At 39.3% G+C, this 19,722-nt stretch overlaps 1 protein-coding gene across 1 annotated transcript in view; it reads right to left on the bottom strand.

The window, feature by feature from the left end:
• DIAPH3 (diaphanous related formin 3) overlaps positions 1 to 19,722 on the bottom strand; it is a 114,447-nt gene that overhangs the window by 76,134 nt on the left and 18,591 nt on the right. Inside the window, exons 10-21 of the mRNA XM_035116128.2 lie at positions 17,050 to 17,160; positions 16,538 to 16,656; positions 16,080 to 16,196; positions 13,425 to 13,543; positions 12,921 to 12,985; positions 11,562 to 11,666; positions 10,274 to 10,582; positions 8,840 to 8,954; positions 7,575 to 7,664; positions 5,098 to 5,192; positions 2,035 to 2,136; positions 709 to 948 (exon numbers count right to left, since the gene is read on the bottom strand). Coding sequence (XP_034972019.2) covers positions 709 to 948; positions 2,035 to 2,136; positions 5,098 to 5,192; positions 7,575 to 7,664; positions 8,840 to 8,954; positions 10,274 to 10,582; positions 11,562 to 11,666; positions 12,921 to 12,985; positions 13,425 to 13,543; positions 16,080 to 16,196; positions 16,538 to 16,656; positions 17,050 to 17,160 — 1,587 coding nt within the window. The remainder of the gene's footprint in view (positions 1 to 708; positions 949 to 2,034; positions 2,137 to 5,097; positions 5,193 to 7,574; positions 7,665 to 8,839; positions 8,955 to 10,273; positions 10,583 to 11,561; positions 11,667 to 12,920; positions 12,986 to 13,424; positions 13,544 to 16,079; positions 16,197 to 16,537; positions 16,657 to 17,049; positions 17,161 to 19,722) is intronic.

Below are 19,722 nucleotides of genomic sequence, written 5' to 3'. Positions count from 1 at the left end.
TCAGATTTTGACATCAAAGTTTGAATTTTTTTTATTCAGGGAATGTTTCCCAAAGTGTTTAATGGATGAAGCTATTGCAAAATTTCTAAATAAGACTGCACACCAGGAGTCATTTAATGGAAGATACTGCAAGATTCAATTCTAATATTGATGCTTTAGTATCAGATAGTAGCCAAATATGTACATATCTAGTGCATATTTGGAGAATATCAGCCTTCAAAATCAGAAGAAAAAGCTGAAATATATACTCTGTGTTGTACAAGTATACTCTGTGTTGTACAAATCTGAAGTTCTTGCAGAACTGGGACCAATTACTTGCTCCGTTGAACCCTTAACAGAATTCACTAAGTGCAAGCTTTCAGTTTCATTTTTGATGTACTGCTAAAAATATTCATAATTGAGACAATGAGCAGCAACAATAACTCACCATGTCACACCTCTTTCTGTCAGCTTGAAACACCAAAGCTTTTAAAACCGTACAGCAATCTCTAAACCGAGCATACACATTTACAATATCTACTATTGTCTAGATCAAAACAAATTAACTGCTTTTATAAGTGGGTGGGGGTAAATGAATAGACATTTAAGCTGCAATTATTGAAGATGTTAGGTGTCAAAAAACAGAAAGCAATTTAAACTGCATTGTAAATATGAAAAGCAAGTGATTGCAGCACTCAACTCAGCATTCACAGCTCGTTAAAGACTCACTTTACATAAGGAGCAGAGGTTAAATCCAAATGTCTGTGCATTTCGAGATCCTGCATTCATGTAGTTTCCCATTAGCAATACTAGTTCCAGAAGCTTACTGAAGCTCCTGCTCTTCTTTATCTCTTCACAGGCAGCACTGACAGCCATGATGTCAGGTTTGATGTTATTCACCTGTTCCTCAAACTGAAGCTTAAAAAGAATAGCACTCAGCCGTGGCTTCAGCCTCTTTACACCACTCATCTGATTGAAAAGGGGGGAAAGTTATGCTTTAGCATGGAGCAGGTTGGTTTAATCTTGGATGATTTACAGGTATGACATAACCTCATGCCTATATACTATCCCAAAATAGATGAATGAACGAAGAACACTTGTTTGAGCAATATTTAACTTGTGAATAATTATCCTTCTCAGCTATATTTAACTTGTGAATATACTAAGCCAAAAAGCCCACCAGCATTTCTTCTGGCCTTCCAGGTGCTTCTTATCAAGCTGTTTGTACAGCACCACACATTACTACTGGTGCATAAGCAGTTGCTTAGGCCATAATAAAGTTTGAGTGACACATATAGTTCTAAGCGTAATTATTCAGAAAATGTTATAGGAGAATTATTTGTGTACATGTGTTCTTGGGACTGCAAGTTTCTTCCTTTTTTTCTGCTTCACTATTCTAAATTCAGGGGATAAGGTGGCAGAAGTGCATAAGCTAAATCCCAGCAGTATATCACAATCCCAGTATTATCTTGGACATTTTTTGCATCTAATAAGGCTGGCGTCGGCAATGTTTTCCGGCCGTGGGCTGGAGCATTCGCAGAAGCAATTTCCGGTGCCACGTTGCACATGTCCGGGGCGCCAGAAATCGCTTCTGCGCATGTCTGCAGCGCTGAAAATCACTTCTGTGGCTGCGCAGACACCAGAAACCGCGCCTGCGCAGAAGTGATTTCCAGCGTCTGCGCAGGCTCCATTTCCAGCGCTGCTCGGCGAGTCCCCGCGTGGCGCTGGTGCAGTGCACGGGGGACTTGCCACGCGGGCAGCTCGATGACCAGGCGGCTCGTGGGGCGGATAAACGGCCTCTGTGAGCCGGATCCGGCCCATGGGCAGGAAGTTGCCGATGCCTGTAATAAGGACACTGTTCAAACACTCATAGCCCTTACTGCCATCGAACAACCAACAGAAACTAGTAGGCAAGTGTCCAGTTTTCTACAATTGTTATGTAGAAGAGCCAAAAATACAACTTGAGGTAAAATACTAAAATACTTTTCAATGATTCAAAAATTATAGAGATATTGTTAGTATCACATATGAAGCAGAAGGAACAGTGCTACTCACCACAATACCAAACTGTTCTGGTTCAGACAAGTTTTCATATTCACTCTTCATTTTGGACAATTCATTCAGTTGTTTTTGTTCGGGAAGGTGTTTTATTAGATTCTATGTATCATGAAAATATATGAAATATATTAATTTTCACGGTCTTTTCTCAATAAATGTTCCCATGAGGTTTTATTTTACACAATCAGTTCAATAAATTTCAATCAGTCTCACAAAGAATCAAAGGAATTTGCTCAGACAGCAACACATGTAAAGGAAAAAGGATTTTATCACCAAAAAAATGAAAACTAAAACTGACTCCAGTGAAAAAAATAGCATAATTCAATTTTTGGGTGCAAAAGCAGAGATTCCTGATTTTTAAAAGTGCAAGTTTCCATTTTCTGCACTGCTTGAAAACTGTTGTAATCATAGCCCCAGGAAAAAAGCAAAGTACCAATCAAAAGAAATGCCATATAAGAATATGGGGGTGGGGGTGGGGAAGAGTTTTTTTAATGAATTCTGACAACTTGAAATTATTTTCTCATGGAGAAGTGAACTCTTAAGTGGGTTACTGGACTGGCCTCCTAGTCAGAACCTGGCAATTCTAAATCCCAGAAAACACCAACGTTGAATTTCTATGCCACAATAAATATTCCTTAAATTTTATGTGAGTTTATAGATTGAATATATTATTACTCTGTTGCATAAGTTGTTTAATAACATTTTTGTCAAAAATGTTATTATCTACATCAGTTACTATGCTTGTTTATTTGGGCAAACTGCTTTTTGTTTGTATAGTGATAGCACGTAGAAAATTTGTGTCAATAAACATATAACCTTTAAATAAAATAAAAGTACTATTAAAAGTACATTACAGTCTAACTTAAGAATTGATCTAGACCAGTGGTTCCCAACAGGTGGTCCGCGGACCCCCAGCTATGCCAGAGGGGTCCGCAAGATGCTATTAGAATAAAAAATATATTAAATCTATTTCGTATGATAACAGATTTTTTGTTTTGGCCGCTTCCTGCATGAGCAGAGTCTAGCGCAAAACTAGAAATAGATAGAGGCAGTAGTTCTGCTGTATGCCGTTAGGTGGCGCTTTACAAACACTACTGTTTTGCAAAGAGGCAGCGCGCGCATTCGACTAACGCTCACCTCCCCAAGATGCTTTGCGCGCTTCGGCTTAATTTGTGCGCTACTGCGCAGGTACCCTTTCTTCTCCATTCCCCTCCCTCCTCCCTGGCGCGCGCTGCCTCTTTGCAAAACAGTAGTGTTTGTAAACAAAGCGTTGTTTTTCGCGGAAGCTACAGTTCGCGTAGTTAAAAATGGACCGTTGGTTTAAAAGTGGTTCGTTAAAACGACAAAGGCCTACAGATGAAGAGGAAGATAATGCATTTGATGTTCAAGCAAGTAAGTCAGTGACTCTCAAACCGATCTTGCCAGTGTCCATTGAACCTAAATCGCCGGCGTCCCTTGAACCTAACTCTTCCAAGATCAGTGTTAAGCTTACTGGAAAAATTAGATTAGGAATTAGGAATTAGATTTAGGATTAGGAAATAATGGGGGTCCTTGTCACAATAGCGGCTCGATGAGGGGTCCTCGAGAAAATTTTGTTGGGAACCCCTGATCTAGACAAGATATTTAGCATTGGGATTTCAATCTACATCAATGGCATTAATCAGCACAGTTAACAAATTTACAGCATGATGGCACTCAACTCGAGCTACAAATTGTACTAGGTGATTTAAACAAAGGGGCTGGAAATTATGTAGCTCTGTAGAGCTTTGCACAAAGGTTTTAACCAACAAACTAATGCTGTGTGAGCCCACTGGACAGAATAAAGCCTGAGGTTTTACAACAAAAGCCTGTACCTTGAAGGTGGGAGGGTTTGATATTCATACCACACATGGCCTAATAGAAAGTGAATGATGTAGAACAGGCATCCCCAAACTGTGGCCCTCCAGATGTTTTGGCCTACAACTCCCATGATCCCTAGCTAACAGGACCAGTGGTCAGGGAAGATGGGAATTGTAGTCCAAAACATCTGGAGGGCCGAAGTTTGGGGATGCCTGATGTAGAACCTTCATTAGAACCTTCTCCTTCTCCCACTAGTGGCCTGTGCTACCGTACTAGATGGCTGGCAAGAGAGACCATACATTAATTAAGGCCTAATTACACCAATCATCACATTCACTAGCACAGCTGGGGGGGATCAATATATACCACAATTTATACAACGCTTCTTGCTCTAACTCTTGGCTGCTGTATTGCTTCAGAGATTTCATGCCATTTTATTCATCTCCTATCACTTGGGATATTTAAACTGAATGTTTTAAGAAAGCTAAAGCAATTGGGGCTGTTTGTCACTGAACTGCAACAATAGAGTACACTTGTCACTTCGAAAACTTGATCACTGAAATATGGATAGTCAGTGATATTTAGTGAAGCCCATCCACAGGCAAAAGTGGCTTACACTCTCACAACAGAACAACTTCTTCCCCTTCCACTTGAGCAGTTCCCAAATCGACTCCAGAGAGTTGATGGGACCTTCCAAAGCAGAAGTGGGGAGCATGGAGCAGCAGGTGAAGAGGAAAATGAATTCTGCTTATACAATGTCGAATATCATCCCATCACTCTCCACACTTCAAGAAAACCAGTTCTTCCCTCCACCCCAAAGCCTTTAAGCCCCGGAACCATCGAAACTCCGGACAATCCCTAATATCTCCAACTATCCCTATTTGCTATATCATGTAGTCTACTAAGTGATTACATCTGCAGTGAATTGTGCTTTGAGGCATTAGCTTGAACTTCATGACCTTTTGCTCCTTCCATGTTTTACTGTTGCTTTTTAAATGGTTGTAACCAGCCCAGGGACCTTAAGATGAAGGAATGATGATGATGGAATATTCAGACCTTTAGGAGAGTATTCTTTTCATCACTGGAATTACATCAGGCTAGTTTTATTTTAAAACTTACATCCTGCCCTTCTGCTTTAGCAGCCAAGTCAGCTAAACATTAAATCAACAGTTTTGTATTCATAAAAACCTGATTATAAAGCTGCTTATCAGTTCACCATACCTGAAGCATAGACTCCGACAACTGGGCTTCATCTATTTCCAGTATCATCATTTTTATTTCTTCATAAGGTACCCGAAAATAACCTAAGAAGATAGCTAAGGAAAAGCACACAAACACAAACTATGCTTATCAAATGGGAGCACATTTTGGCTAAGCAAAAGTAATATTGTCCAGCTACAGTGCTTGATGAGATGTCTACAAAAAGTTTTAAAGTGAACACTTGCTCACTTTATAAATTTGTGGCACATCAATAACTTTAGCAAGATACATGAGCTTAAATAAGGAAAGAGAAATGGAAGATAAATTAGTAAATAAAATTCTCTATTAAACCTATTAGTTGCCTTTCCCCATAACAGTTATATCAAAGCTACTTACAAAAACAGACATTAAAAACAATCTAAAACATTAATCAATAATATGTATCAGAGAGCAGATCCAACTGAAACCCATCCTATTACAAGCTAAGCATAAAATTAAGATACAAATGGCTGAGTGAATAAAAATGCTTTTGCCTGACATCTAAAAACAGAAAGCAGTGGTGCCAGGCATGCCTCCCAAGGAAAAAGCATTTCACAAATGGGGAGTCACTACTGAGAAGGCCTGTTGTCATGTTGCCACCTCCTTTCAAAATCACATGCAGAGAAGGGCCCACAATGATGAATGTAGGGTTCAGGTTGGTTAAAGTGGGGAGTGGTGGTCCTTGAGGTACAAAACTCCAAACTGCATATGGCTTTACAACTCAATTTGTGCCTGGCAGCCACTGCAGTCATGCTAAGATTGGGGTGATGTTTTCAGACTATCATTTCTTAAAAGGAGAATAGCTGGGCTACCAGACAAAGCTGGTGGAAGGCACTCTGCACCACAGAAGCTACGTGAGCCTAAAGTGCACCCAGAAGTACCCAAAAGCTACACACCTGCTCCTTCAGTGGGAGTGTAACCCCATCCAGGCTAGAGAAACACCCACTAACTTTATCATCTTATGTGGTTTAAACTTCAGTTTAGTGGCTCTTATCCAGTTCATTACTGAGGCCAGACACAGATCTAGCACACTCACTGCCACACTTGCAGATGTAAAGAAGGAATAGAGCTGTGTACCAGGAGCTGGACGTCATCTGTCTATTTCAGGAAACAAAAGGAGGAGTGCAATGCACTCCAAAACTCTGGATAACCCCACTCAGCATTTTCACGTAGATGTTAAGCTGCATGAACTCTGAAACCTGCAGCACCTCACAATGAAGGCTCCATGAGCCCCAATCACCACTTTCTGAAGATGGTCAGCCAAATAGGAACAAAACCTCTGCAAAGCAATACTGCCCACAGAGGCGGAGCAAGGTGGGTGTGGCGCGCTCCGGGTGCCATTGGGGCCACCGCCTGCCAGCTAAGCGGTGAAGGAGGATGGCAACAGAGGCGGCCCCTGCGCAGGGCTCATAGCGGTGGCCTCGTGGGCGGGTCACCCCAGGTACCAGAGAAGATAGCTATGCCCCTGACTGCCAACTCAAAACAGCTGCTCCAGAAGAATACCATAGTGGACGCGAGATTGTGCCATGGCTGGAATTTCCTCACCACAACAGCATGGATGGTGAAGTCACCATTGTCTAGTCAATAACTATCTCTTCTCCCAAGGCACTGGGGAAACTTATTAATTCTGATGTGGGAGCAAGTTGAGAGCTCATCCACACTTCTGCTTGTCCCATGCTTTCTAGGTAAGAGTGCAAGAGGTTTTTTGTTTGCCCCACTGCTTTCCCTGGGAAAATGTGCTGTTTACCACTGAATTGTTTCAAATGTCAATCTACAGAAAACTGACGTTTGTTATGATTCACTGTAAACAGAGGGTTTTCCCTGGGGAAGCGGCAGAGCAAATTAAAAACCTCTCAGAAAGTATGAGACAAGCCAAAGTGTGGACAAGCCAAGAGAAACAAGCTCATTAGAAAAATCCCCACTGAAGATGGCCAATACTGAATAAAGAAAATTTCTGAGTTTAAATATAAAGAACAAGCATCTACTGATAGTTATATTTGTTTCTGATGGATAATATTCCAGAAATTTATGTACTTTTGCAATTTAGTTTCAAATGTATGAAAGCTCTGGTATGTACAGTAATGAATCCTACGCCCACCATTACATAAATTAAACCTACTGTTGATATTGTTGCTATACAGGGGTAAGCTAACATAACTCCTCCATGTGTTGGAATCATGCTGCTTGAGACTGATGGGAGGTGGAGTTCAACAACATATGGAGGGCACCATGTTGACAATCCATGCTTTAATACAAAGTGAAAATTGAGTTTAAAAATTCTGTTTTAAGCTGTTTCTATTTAGCTGTAAGCCACCTTGAGTCCTTGTCAGGGAAAAGGGCAGGATATAAATAAATATAGTAATAATAATAAAAAACAATTCAGTAAGTAGAACACAATGTTATTTTCAAAAAAATCTGATACTCTAAAATGTTTTAAACAAAGTAAAGCATTTACATACAAAGGTTTTGAGCAATCCTTGGATCCAAAATTTTGAGTTCTTTGATTCGTTTTTTAATACTTCTCTCTTCAATATTTTCATCATTTTTAACTGTCAAAGAGCATAACGTTATTAGCACACAATAATGTTAAGTATCAAACATTTCCCTAAAACTACATTTTTGAGGTTTTTAAATTTAAATTTTTATCATCTACAATGCTGTCTTATTTATATTATAGTACAGAACATTGATTATTGCTTTCATTTTATGGATCAATGGTCTCGTTAGATAGTAAAAATTCATGTTAAATTGCTGTTTTAGGGGTTGTTTTTAAATGTCTGGAATGGATTCATCCATTTTGCATTACTTTCTATGGGAAAGTGCTTTGGTTTTGGAATGGACTTCTGGAACGGATTAAGTTTGAGAACCAAGGGACCACTGTAAAGCCAATTTACTCAAGTTTAATTTCCTTTTAAAAAAGAGAGAGAAAGGCAGCCATGTTAGCTCAAATGAAAAAACTCCCAAATCCACAATTGTAGATTGCCTTGATTTGACTGGTTGTAAGAAAAATATTGCTAAACTAGATAAAAAATGTTAATTAAGCTACGCCCACACATCAAACTGCTATGGGCTGAGCTATTTTTCGAATCACTGACAGTCTGTAACCAAATACAGTGCATTTAATACAGTACACAATCAAGAGCTGTTTATCAAGCAAGTGTCTGCAACTTGAACAAGTTTCATACTCAAAATCAAAAGTATGAATAGCAGCTTGAACCACCACCGGAACACCACTCATCTATTTAAAGCCAATGAAGATTAATGTGGAGATGGAGATAGTGATATTCTGATTTCAGCTGCACTTCTCTTATAACATTATAACACATAGAGCTCTAGGGAGTCACTTCCTTTGCTCCCTACTTTCTCCATTTTCCAATAAAGGCCATCAAGTCACGGTCAGTTTAATACACGCACACACACCCCTCAAAAATCACAGATCTGTCTCTTGCATTCCTAACTCTGAACTATTGTATATCCCATTATAAAACATTGACCAAAATTTTTCATGTTATATGTTCCTTTTCCTACTTGTTCTTAATTACCATTCACATGGTATCACTTATAAAAGGCTTTAGGTAAGCCAGAGTACTATTCAACTTGGTTCTCAGACAGCACCTGTAGATATTCAACTGTAGTTGTAAGAAATTTTGATGTTTCAATCAAAATCAACTAGGCTCATTTTCTAACCTAATAAGAATTTAAAACAAAACAATTAGTTACTTACTGGTTTTTTTACAACAAAAGGTAAGCTCCAGCTTGCCTAAAAGATCAGCACTCTCATATTTGCCATCATTTGCCTTAATCCAGAAACAGTTCTCATTCATTTCTTGTGGTCTAATCTGCAAATATATTAACATAACTGCTGAGTGATATCACATTAGCTACAGATATATAATAATAGAAATCACGCACAAAATATGGAAGTTGATCATTAATATAGCTGATGACGATGAAGAGAAAGTAATATTAGTTCTTCCAGTGGCTTAGAAGTCATTCCGGATAGAGGCAGGGTTCAAAATTAGCAGGGCGCCAGGTGCATTTCACCTAAAGATTCTCCATTTGCAAGCACCTCAGAAATCCTAGGTGCCATTTTTTGCACCTGGCTGACACTCAAGGATTACTGAAATGTATGTGCTTTGAAGCCTCAAAGTACAGTACAGTATACGTTAAGGATAGACAATATGTTTAAGGAGGTTAACAATAAAGAGCAGAGTGTTTTGAATACTGAAGTATGGTGCCAATACAGTGGTACCTCGTGTTATGTACTTAATCCGACCCGAAGGTCCGTTCGTACTGTAATAGGAAACCACTCGTAACATGAGGCGCACTTTCGCTAATGGCACCTCCCGCTGCTGCCGCCGCGCCGCTAAAACCTGACTTCCACTCGCATCCCGGGGCAAAGGTCACAACAAGGGGCATCTACTTCCGGGTGAGCGGAGCATGTAACCCACAGCATTCGTAAGGGCCACGGTACGTAACATGAAGTACCACTGTATTTTTATTGTAAACGCCAAATTAAACATGTATTAACAATTTCTGTTAAAATTGTAATATTAGCAATGTGTCACTTATGTGAATTGCATATTTCATTCCTGTTACATGCAACAAAAATGCAGCCCCTTTGATGCTTAGTATTTTATATTGCATCAGAATCAAATGCTTCGTAGCCTAAACAACCTATAGGGTATTGTAGTGTTTACTCATGAGTAAGAGAAGAATGGGGTGAATAAAGAAAGACAAAGACAAGAGACTTTTACCAACAAAGCTCTCAGGAAGGGAAAGAGGAAAGTGTAATAACCCTTCTCCTTTCCTGCAGGCTCTTTTTATTAACATCCAAAGGTGGCATTCCCACAATTCATATCCTCCAATCACATCTGAGCTGGCACCTCCCCACACAGTCCTCATGCAGTTCTCATGTGTTTTTCACATGACCTAGGATCAGGTTTCTACACCTCAGAGCAGGAAATACATCAAAGGAGGCAATAAACTCAGGAAAGGAAAGACCTTCTGATCGGCAAGCCCACAGCGCCACCCGCATCCCAAAATGTGGGGTACAGGTCTCTTAATAAAGGAATTAAAATAAATAAACTAATGCCAGTGTATAATAATTCATTTCTACTTAGAATTTTGCAAAATATGCTTTCCGTTTTTTATTTACCTTTAACCAGTTCAGTCTTTTCATAGTGACCTCAGGTTTAAATTCTTTTTTAGGCTTCAATCCATAAGGCAGCACTTGAGGAGGAGGAGAACACGGTGCTCCTGGCAATGTCTGTAGTGGTGGTGGTGGTGGTGGTGGTGGTGGTGGTGGCACACCAAAAGGAGGAGCCTTTCCTGAACTACTTGTCAATGAAGGTGGCAATGGGGGTGGTGGCGGTGGTGGCAGAGCTCCAGCTAATGAGACTGGAGTCACATGTCCTTCCAAAGATTTCACTGGAGAGGCACCTATGTCATTCGTTATTGAGCCATCCTAAAAAGCAAGTTTCAAATTTATGAATACAATCCCTAAATATCATTTAATAATATCAAGTTAAACTTATGAAACCCAGCATAACTACTCTGTTGTAAATTTGCCATAGAACTGTAAAATGCAATGCCTACACATGTGATGAGACAATTTAGGGGGCAATTCTATTCTCTAACCAGTAATTACATGATGGCATAGCTCATCAATAACATGCAGGTCTACTGTGTTGCTTAGCCATTTGCTACCAACCACAATGCAAAGAACTAGCATTGTATACAAAAGCCTTATGTAGCTTAGACCCAACATTTGTGGAAATTAGTAATGCTATAATATCACATAACTTGCTCAGGTGTTACCAGTTAGGAAACTTGGAAGCCTTGTGGGATCAGTCTAAATGTCCATCTAGTCTAGTATCCCACTTCCAATAGCAGCCAATCAAATGTTCCTAAGAAGCTTACAAGCAGGGCACATTAGCAAAAGTCCCCATCCAACCTTGTTTGTCTACCAACAATTGCTACTCAGAGGTATATTGTCTCCACGTGTGGAGGCTACATTTAGCTATCCTTGCTAAAAGGCTTCATCCATGAAATATGTCTATCTTAAAAAAATACTGTACTTTTATGAAGATAATAAAAGTATAACGTAAAAATATGAATAAAGCACAAGACACTACCAATATTAGAATTCTATCTGAAATGCATAAATGTTCTTCCTGTTCTATCTAGCATGGAGTAACAGCAGCTTCTTGCTCAAGATTCTCTTATCTCCACATTGGAACCATTCTGCCCAATGGTTTAATTTTTTTTTTAGTTTTAACATTATAAATATTATGTACATATTATATAAAAAGACACTAAATTTATAAAAAATGAAAGAACTTTTATTTAATTGTATTATAGTAACTAGTTGTAACATTACCTGAAAAAATTGTTTTCAAATATTTTGATTAAAAACCAAATTTCAGGAATAAAAAATCATTTACCTTATGTTTATAAACTTTTCCATTTGCTTCAGTGTGAAGAATATTTTCTTCAATTTTTTGAAGTTGTGCTTTTGTCTCTTGATGTGCTACAAATTCATTTTCAAACTGAAATACAAGCATTAAAGTGCTATATATCATTGTATTCATTCTTTCAATGCCTAATATAACTTCTCAGTCCTTAAGTGTTACTTATATCCAATTAAAGTAAAGTTCAGCACATTTTTACCTGGGAGTAAGTCATAGTGTAGAGTGCACAGGGTTGCACCATTTAACAGTTAAAAATTAAGCTACAATGATAGAATTTAGGCAATAATAGTGTGACACTAGTGGAAAAAATGACTCAGATGAATAGATTTTAATACTAAGAACATACAATTTCCACAGAAATAACCTTTCTTTTCAGTAAAATGAGACCATTACTTCTGTAACTGTGAAATAGCCAGTTAAATGTAAAGCAGCTGTAAAAATGGTGGACATCAGACTACACAGATGCCCATTTTCTAGTGTGTTATGTTCTTGGATTATCTTCAACCACTTCCAAAAAATTATGGTAATTCAGAAGATCGGAAACTGGTAGTTTCCCAAGGTACTATTGTGCAGACACAGACCGCAAGGTACATTCAAGCATGCTGGTTTTTGTTTTGTTTTTGAGTGTCACCAAAACTGTCTTTCCATTCATGATAATTTCCAGCTTCCATTATCCACACTGGGGAAATAAGGACAAATGCAGTACAAATATCTGTCTAGTTCCTAGCAGGGTGAAGCAGGTCGTTTACTTATTTCACAGGTTGATGTACTAGTTAATCATAAAAATCTCTTAGCAGTTTACAATAAAAACAGATGTCAAAAACAAGTTAGCCTAAAACATTTCAAAATAAAATCAGCAGTTTTATAAATGTACACTATAAAACAATTATTACATGTCAGGATAAGGTTGCTTAGACAACAGAGTTTTAGTAGGCACTGAAAACAGTAACGCAAATACACCTGCATAATATCAATGGGCAGGGAGTTCCAAAGTGCAGGTGCTGTCCCACTGACAGACCAAATCCTTACACGTGCAGAATAAATATCATGTGTAATTTGTAATGGCAGTTGGGAGGGGATATTCATCAGGAGAATGACATGGAAAAGAAGGTTTAGACAGCACTTTCCCAAACGACTGCACCAATCCAGGAAACAGGAATCACTTGATTGCTTTTAATGTGAAAACTAAAATGTTGGATTTGAGTTACAGATCTTGGGCATCAGGCCTATTTTAGCTCTTTAAAATCATGCATTATTAAAGTCTCAGAAGACATTGTAATGTATACATGAAAAGTTAAGCAGATCTAAATAAAACAACCTGAAATTACTAACCTTTTTTGAAAATTCTGAAGCTCTCTTTTCAAGTTCTTCTATTTTCTTTTGCTCAATACAAATATCTAATAGGAAGTCAAGGTTTGGTGTTTTAAAAAGTAATTCGAAAAGCAAGCGCTCAGCTCCTAGTCAGACTGCCCGAGGCTGATCTCTATTTGGCTCACATTCCACACACAGCAGTGTCAGAGCAATCAACAGAAGATGAGTATTGAAAAATGTTTAATGGTGACTCAGTTGCCCAGTATTACTTCTCTCCCTTGTCAACACATAGCCAGCTGTGATATCAAGACAGATAGAAAGCCCAGTAGCTATCAGAGACCACAGAAAACAGAGTGTTAAATGGGAAGGTAATTGTGACCCATTATTGTGGCCCACAGCTAAGCTTTCTAACCAGTTTTTTAAAAGAGGAATAGGTTTGCTTTTAACCACTGTTAGTCAAATAATACCAGCTAATCTTTTTAAACATGCTTTTTATAGGAAGAATAATAATATAAAAAGACTTACCCATTAAATGACTGAAGTCTACATCCAGTCTTTTACGATAACTAAAATCTGGGTCTACTCCACTTCGATGTAAGACTATCTGTGAAATGCACTCTTCAATTAACTTAAAATATAGTGGCCTATACAGGTGAAAGAGGAAAATACATATTGCAGAACAAGCTGAAAATTCTTCATTCTACAAGTAATGTTGCTTCTGAGAAGCAAAGGTTTCATATTACAGGGTTTATTATTAATACTGATTCAATTTATATCCTGCTTTCCCCCCAAAGGAGCCCACGGTGGTATGTTAAGGTTTTTTATTTTATTTTTAAGAAACTTCCTCATTTTCAGAAAAACAGCACTCTTGAAGCCTGGAGGCCTGACCAAACATTACTTCCTATGACCCAAGCATTATTCTGCCTCATGTAGTGATACATGCCAGTCCTATGTGGTTTGATTTTAACAATCAAAATCTGATTTAAAATTGAACAGTTTAGTGTTACTTGCAATACTGATGTAACACTTGACTATTTGTAAAGCAGAGATGAAAAGAATACTGCTAAGGGCCTTTTACTTAGTGCTATATTGGTTACAACCAAAATGTCATAATATGTCTTGTCCCACTACATAAATCAGGCCAAGAAAACAATAATATGTTCATATGAAACAAGGCTCTAATGTGTGTTTTAATAACATAGCCATCCATTACGATGCAGCATGTTTGACATGGATAAAGGAATGGATATTTTAAAAATACTAGATTGCTGGATCTATAAGGATATGATATGGCATGCATATCTGTGGCATGAAAAAGCAAAGGTCTATAAAGACTTTTTAAATTAATCTGTAAGGAGAAGGTTTTTTGTTGTATGGACCAAGTATAAGAATCTGCAGCCATACCTCGGTTTAAGTACGCCTCGGTTTGAGTACTTTCAGTTTAAGTACTCCTCGGACCTGTCTGGAATGGATTAATCCACTTTCCATTACTTTCAATAGGAAAGTTCGTTTCAGGTTAAGTACGCTTCAGGTTAAGTATGGACTTCCAGAACCAATTACACTCATACTTTGGGTTAAGTACGCTTCAGTTTAAGTACTCCGTGGACCCGTCTGGAATGGATTAATCCACTTTCCATTACTTTCAATGGGAAAGTTCGCTTCAAGTTAAGTACGCTTCAGGTTAAGTACAGTGGTGCCTCGCTAGACGAATTTAATTCGTTCCACGGGTCTTTTCTAATACCGAAAAATTCATCTAGCGAATCCTATAGGAATGCATTGATTTTTATTTTTTATTTTTTGCCCATAGGAACGCATTAATTGAATTTCAATGCATTCCTATGGGAAACTACGATTCGCTAGACGAATTTTTCATAAAACGAATTCGTCTAGCGAGGCAACCTCCACTCGAAAAATCCTTTCGTTAAGTGGAAATTTCGTTAGGCAGGGCATTCATTAAGCAAGGCACCACTGTAGAGACTTCCAGAACCAATTGTGTACTTAAACCAAGGTACCAATGTACTTAAAAGGAAACCGCCATAGTTGCTATCCCTCAGAGGCTTGTCCTTCAGCACCAGGCACTCAGCTCTCAGGCAGGCCTTGCACACAGCAAGCACAAGAAAGGCCAGCACTGTGCCTGCCTGCCCTCCTACTAGTCTGTCCATTCCCAACAGTGAGGGCTGGAGGACTGACTGGCTGGCTCGCTGGCTGGGCTTCCTCATCTGCTTGCTTGCTTACTCCGAGGCCGCCTCAACTCCTGGCAACCAGCACACCCCAGAGGCACCATTCGCCTCGGGAACTTGTTGCCAGGGCAGCTGCAACAAACAGCTGTGCAAGCTTTTGGGAGGCAGAGAAGTGAGAGGGCACCAGGGGGAGGGAAGGAAAGAGGAACACCCCTTTTCTGGGGTGGCCTACCATCTCTGGAATATTATCCCAGGAGAGGCTTGCCTGGTATCAGCACTACATGTCTTTAGATGCCAGGCAAAAACATTTCTCTTTACCCAAGCCTTCAGCCATTAAATATTATGATTTTTTTTTATTATGCTGCCTATTATTATGCTTTGTATTATGTTTTTATTATTATGGTCCACAGAATATATTTTAAATGTTGTACACCACCCAATGATCTTTTGATAAAGGGCAGTATGTATATTGAATCAATCATTATCATCATAATCTAAGTGACAGTTCATGTGTCATTGGAAACAGCTCAATCTTGCAAATAACTACTCGATCTACTCATGTAAGCAGAGAAGGGAACATCTGCAAAATAAGACTTCTCTTTCATGATGGAAAAAGCACTACCTTAAAAAAATGGAAGGGAGCAGAGTTTTCTCATATGTCACTTTCAGAATTATATTGCTCCCATGGGTAATCATGTGAACAGTTGTTTACAAGTAAGCTTGTTCCAATATAAGAACTGGTTCTTAGATATGCTGGCAGCAAAGACTACCTTTCCTTGGCAAGCATATGGCCATTTTAACCTTGATACTCTAGTCTAGAAAAGCCCAGTTTCCCTTGGAATTCTTCCTCTTATCAAACAAAGTAACATGTGTCAGTTCACAAATTATTCCCTCTTTACAGGGGGGGGGGGAAACAGCCAGAAAAAAATTCCAGGTGGTAAACATTACACAATCTGTTATAATAAATACCTAGGTAAGAACTACTGCAAGTTTTCCTTACCTTATAAAAGAGTCATTTCTGATCAACAAGAGATGCTGAAGTATAGAAAGAAAATAGCCTTCTGCACTAGTGTCCTTGACAGTGTTCCACACCACATTGTAAACATCATTTGCTTCAGTATCCGGGTCAAGGATGATACAGCTAATTTGCATTTTAGGTCATACAAGTACTTTACTCTTTCAAAGCAAAATTTATTTTTATTATAATTTTAACATTCAAATAACTAAGCTGAGATGTGTAAGTTAAAATGAGCACAGCTACTTCATGTGTTTGGCCCAAACTGCCTTCCCCACTCCCCTGGACCCATAGTCCTGGAATAACATGTACACTCTCATTTTCTACATCAGCACCTCTTACTTCCATTTAAAATGGAAAAAAGAAAGGCATCACCATTGGGATGCTTGCTACCAATCCCTTGTCTAATATTTTTGGGTTTTCTGTCCTCTTTCAAAGGATATTCAAAGTCCAATCTGATATCTTCTAAACGATGGGAAAATTCAATCATGTCTTCTTCTGTATGTTCACAGAACACTTTTAGTTGAATATCCAAAGCATCATTCTTCAAGCATTTCAGTTGCTGAAGCAGGAAGAGGGGGATACAATAGTGATTAATGACTGTGTATAAATATAAGTTATTCTGTACAAAATCCAATTTTTAACATAGCAAGGGATTTATTTGGGAGAATTTACGTTAATTATTCAAATAAACAAATGATATATTTTAAAATTTGGAATGCATTACATAAAACAAAGCTGGTACTAAAGATTATTGTTACTTCATTTTCATCTAGACATCTGTGGATCAATTTTTATATGTACCGGTAATCTTTCATTCTCTGTCTTAATAAATTACACCAAAGGGGGCTTAACACAACTTTTCCTCAGCCAAGAACAATAAACTAATTTAAATATTAATTCTCTCTCTCTCACACACACACACACACACACACACACACTATAGGGGACTTACTGGCACTTGCTCTTTCAATCCACAACGCATAAATTCATTTCTAATGTGGAGTCTGAAGTCCAAATCATCAGGAAACGTAACTAGTGCATTGATCAGCTGCATACAGGCTACCTGCAAGAAAAATTATATTTCAGGAGAAAACAGACCAAACAATGGTAAATTGCATGTGCTCAGCTTACAACCATTTATGACTTGATATTTTATTACTTGATATTTTATAACTAAGAGTGCAGGAGTTATCAAATTGCCATGACATGCATCCCAGTGTCCCACCTATTAAATATTGCTAGAGAGTATCTAAATCAGGGTGATCCAACAGGCAGCCCTTTTTTGGCAGCCCTCAACAACATGACACACTCACGCCCTCAGCCCTCATGCTGCCTTCCCAAAGCCAGGTAAGGAGATTCTGGGCTTTAGGAAGAAGGCATGAGGACTCTGGCATGGTCTAAGATTCCTACCACCTTCTTCCCAAAGCCTGGTTAGTGCTTTCCCAGCTTTGGGAAGGGGGTGGGAGGGCTCTAGGACCCTGCCAGAGTCTTGTGGTTCCTTCCCAAAGCTCAGCACCTGGCTTAGGGAAGGCAGTGTGAAGGCTTGGGGTGTGTATGTCAAATTTTGGCCTTGCTCCTGGTCCCTGTGTGACAAGGCAGTGTGTGTCTACAGGTTCCGTGTCAAAGTACTCTTGCAGCCCACTTGGCATGAAAAGTCAGGCCACTTTGATCTAAATCATTTTAGATGACTACTGTATATATGTTAGACTCAATAGTACACAACCAACACATCTGGAAATGTATGCCAACGTAAACCAATAACCTACCAGTTCAAAAGATGAATAAACAATTTAATTTTTTCACCCACGTCCTCTCTCTCTATATATATACACATATATTACAAAAAATATACCCATTATTTTTCTGTGTATAAGACGCCCCCATGTATATTTCTTTGAACCCAAAATTAAGAAATCAATATTTTAAACATCAAGCAGAACAACTTTTTAAAATTTAGAATGCCAGGGAGAGCTCCTGCTCTGCCTAACCTGGCTTGCCGCAGTAGTCTGCACTGTTGGCGAAAGTGGCAAGTGAAATGACTGGTGGTTCTTCATGGCACCTGCAGCGGATTTCTTTAATTTGGCAAAATGTCCAGGTTTTTTGGGGGCCAAGTAGGTTGTATGCCCTTTGAATGGAAACTGGGAGTGGAGCCTGTTGGGCGGTAGGACCCTGTGGGTGAGAGTTGAAGTATCTTGTTTGTGAGTGTGTGTGAGAGATTCAAAGAGGATAAAGTAAGTGAGGCTGGAGGAACTGGAACCAGCAGCAGCGACAATGGCAACAGCCACACATCAAGTCTGCGATGCCTGGGCAGCCGTGCTGCTCCACTGAGGCTGCGAAGGAAACACTGCACAAGAGACAAGGAGCTGCTGGCTGCCTCTCTGGCCCATGTCGCATCTCCATTCACAGCCAATGCCGGCAGGAGCTTAATGGACTGATTCCCTCCGAGAACAGCAAGGACCCACCTAGGTCTCAGCTCCAGCCAGGCATGTAAGTGGCCGCTGCTGTTCCCAGACCTTGGATGGGGAGCGAGAAGCTGCAGGGCCTGCTCAGCCCCCTTTCAGTTGTGTGTGCATGTGTATAGGGGGCACCCCCCTTTTTGGTGCATTGTCTTGAGTGCCTTTTCCAAGCCACGTTGCGCTCTTGCCCTTTCAGTGATTGTTTGTTTGCAAACTTCCTGCTGCAAAAGTGACCCTCCTCATCCTCCCTTGCAGGCTTTAGCTGAGCTTCGGGTCCCCCCCCAAAAAAATACCTTGAAATACCCCCAGGCTTCCTATGCTACTCGTAAGTAGTGGTGACTAAAAAAATTTAGCCAAAAAAAAAAAGTCTTCTACATGGAAAAATATGGTATATATATTTTTACCTTGTATGCTATACATAGAATGTATGTAAATTTTTAATAAATTTCACACATTACACTAAACCTACACATTAGTACAAAGTTTCCTTTAAATCGGGAGTGGGGAACCTTTTCCAACCTAAGGACATTTTCTTACAGCCAACCTTCCAGGATCCACATGACTGCAATGGGCGAGGCCAAAACAGGTGAGGTCAGAGCTGGTGCACACCCACCCATAGGCAAATACCCATTACAAAATGCATGTAAGAGCAATTGCCCAAGTTTGCTTTTCCCCCCTCCCCAAGTACCATTTCCTTTTCTGTTACAAAAGTTTGAGGGTGCTATTATTGGTCTCTGGGAGCTTTTTCCAGCTGAAGGGCAGGATAAAATTCTTCAAAATAAATGCAGCACAAGCCATATGCAGTTTCTCATACTCTCTCATGAAGCACTCAGGCTTCAAAAACCAGTTTGGCTTTTTTACTTTTTTATATGAAGCATCTATTTTTATTAAATTTATTAAATTTCAAACCTAATTGCTGGAGGAGGGGGATATTCATATATTGCAGCTGTGGAGGAGAGGGTTGGCTCAGCCAATAAGTATCAACAACAGCCTTCCATTGGCACCAACACAGGCTGTTAATTAATTGCCAATGGAACGGAAGGTGGGTGTTCAGTAGGCTACACACCAGAACATTCTTACAACAGGAGCTTTTGCAGTTCTAAATCCAACACCCCACAGACAATTAGTGATTAAGATAAAAAGCCCAACCACTATTCAGCTATGTATTT

The sequence above is a fragment of the Zootoca vivipara genome, chromosome 4, assembly GCF_963506605.1.
Source record: "Zootoca vivipara chromosome 4, rZooViv1.1, whole genome shotgun sequence".
NCBI lineage: Eukaryota > Metazoa > Chordata > Lepidosauria > Squamata > Lacertidae > Zootoca > Zootoca vivipara.
The sequence above is the reverse complement of the archived record's forward strand: the minus strand, read 5'-3'. Positions and strand labels throughout refer to the sequence as shown.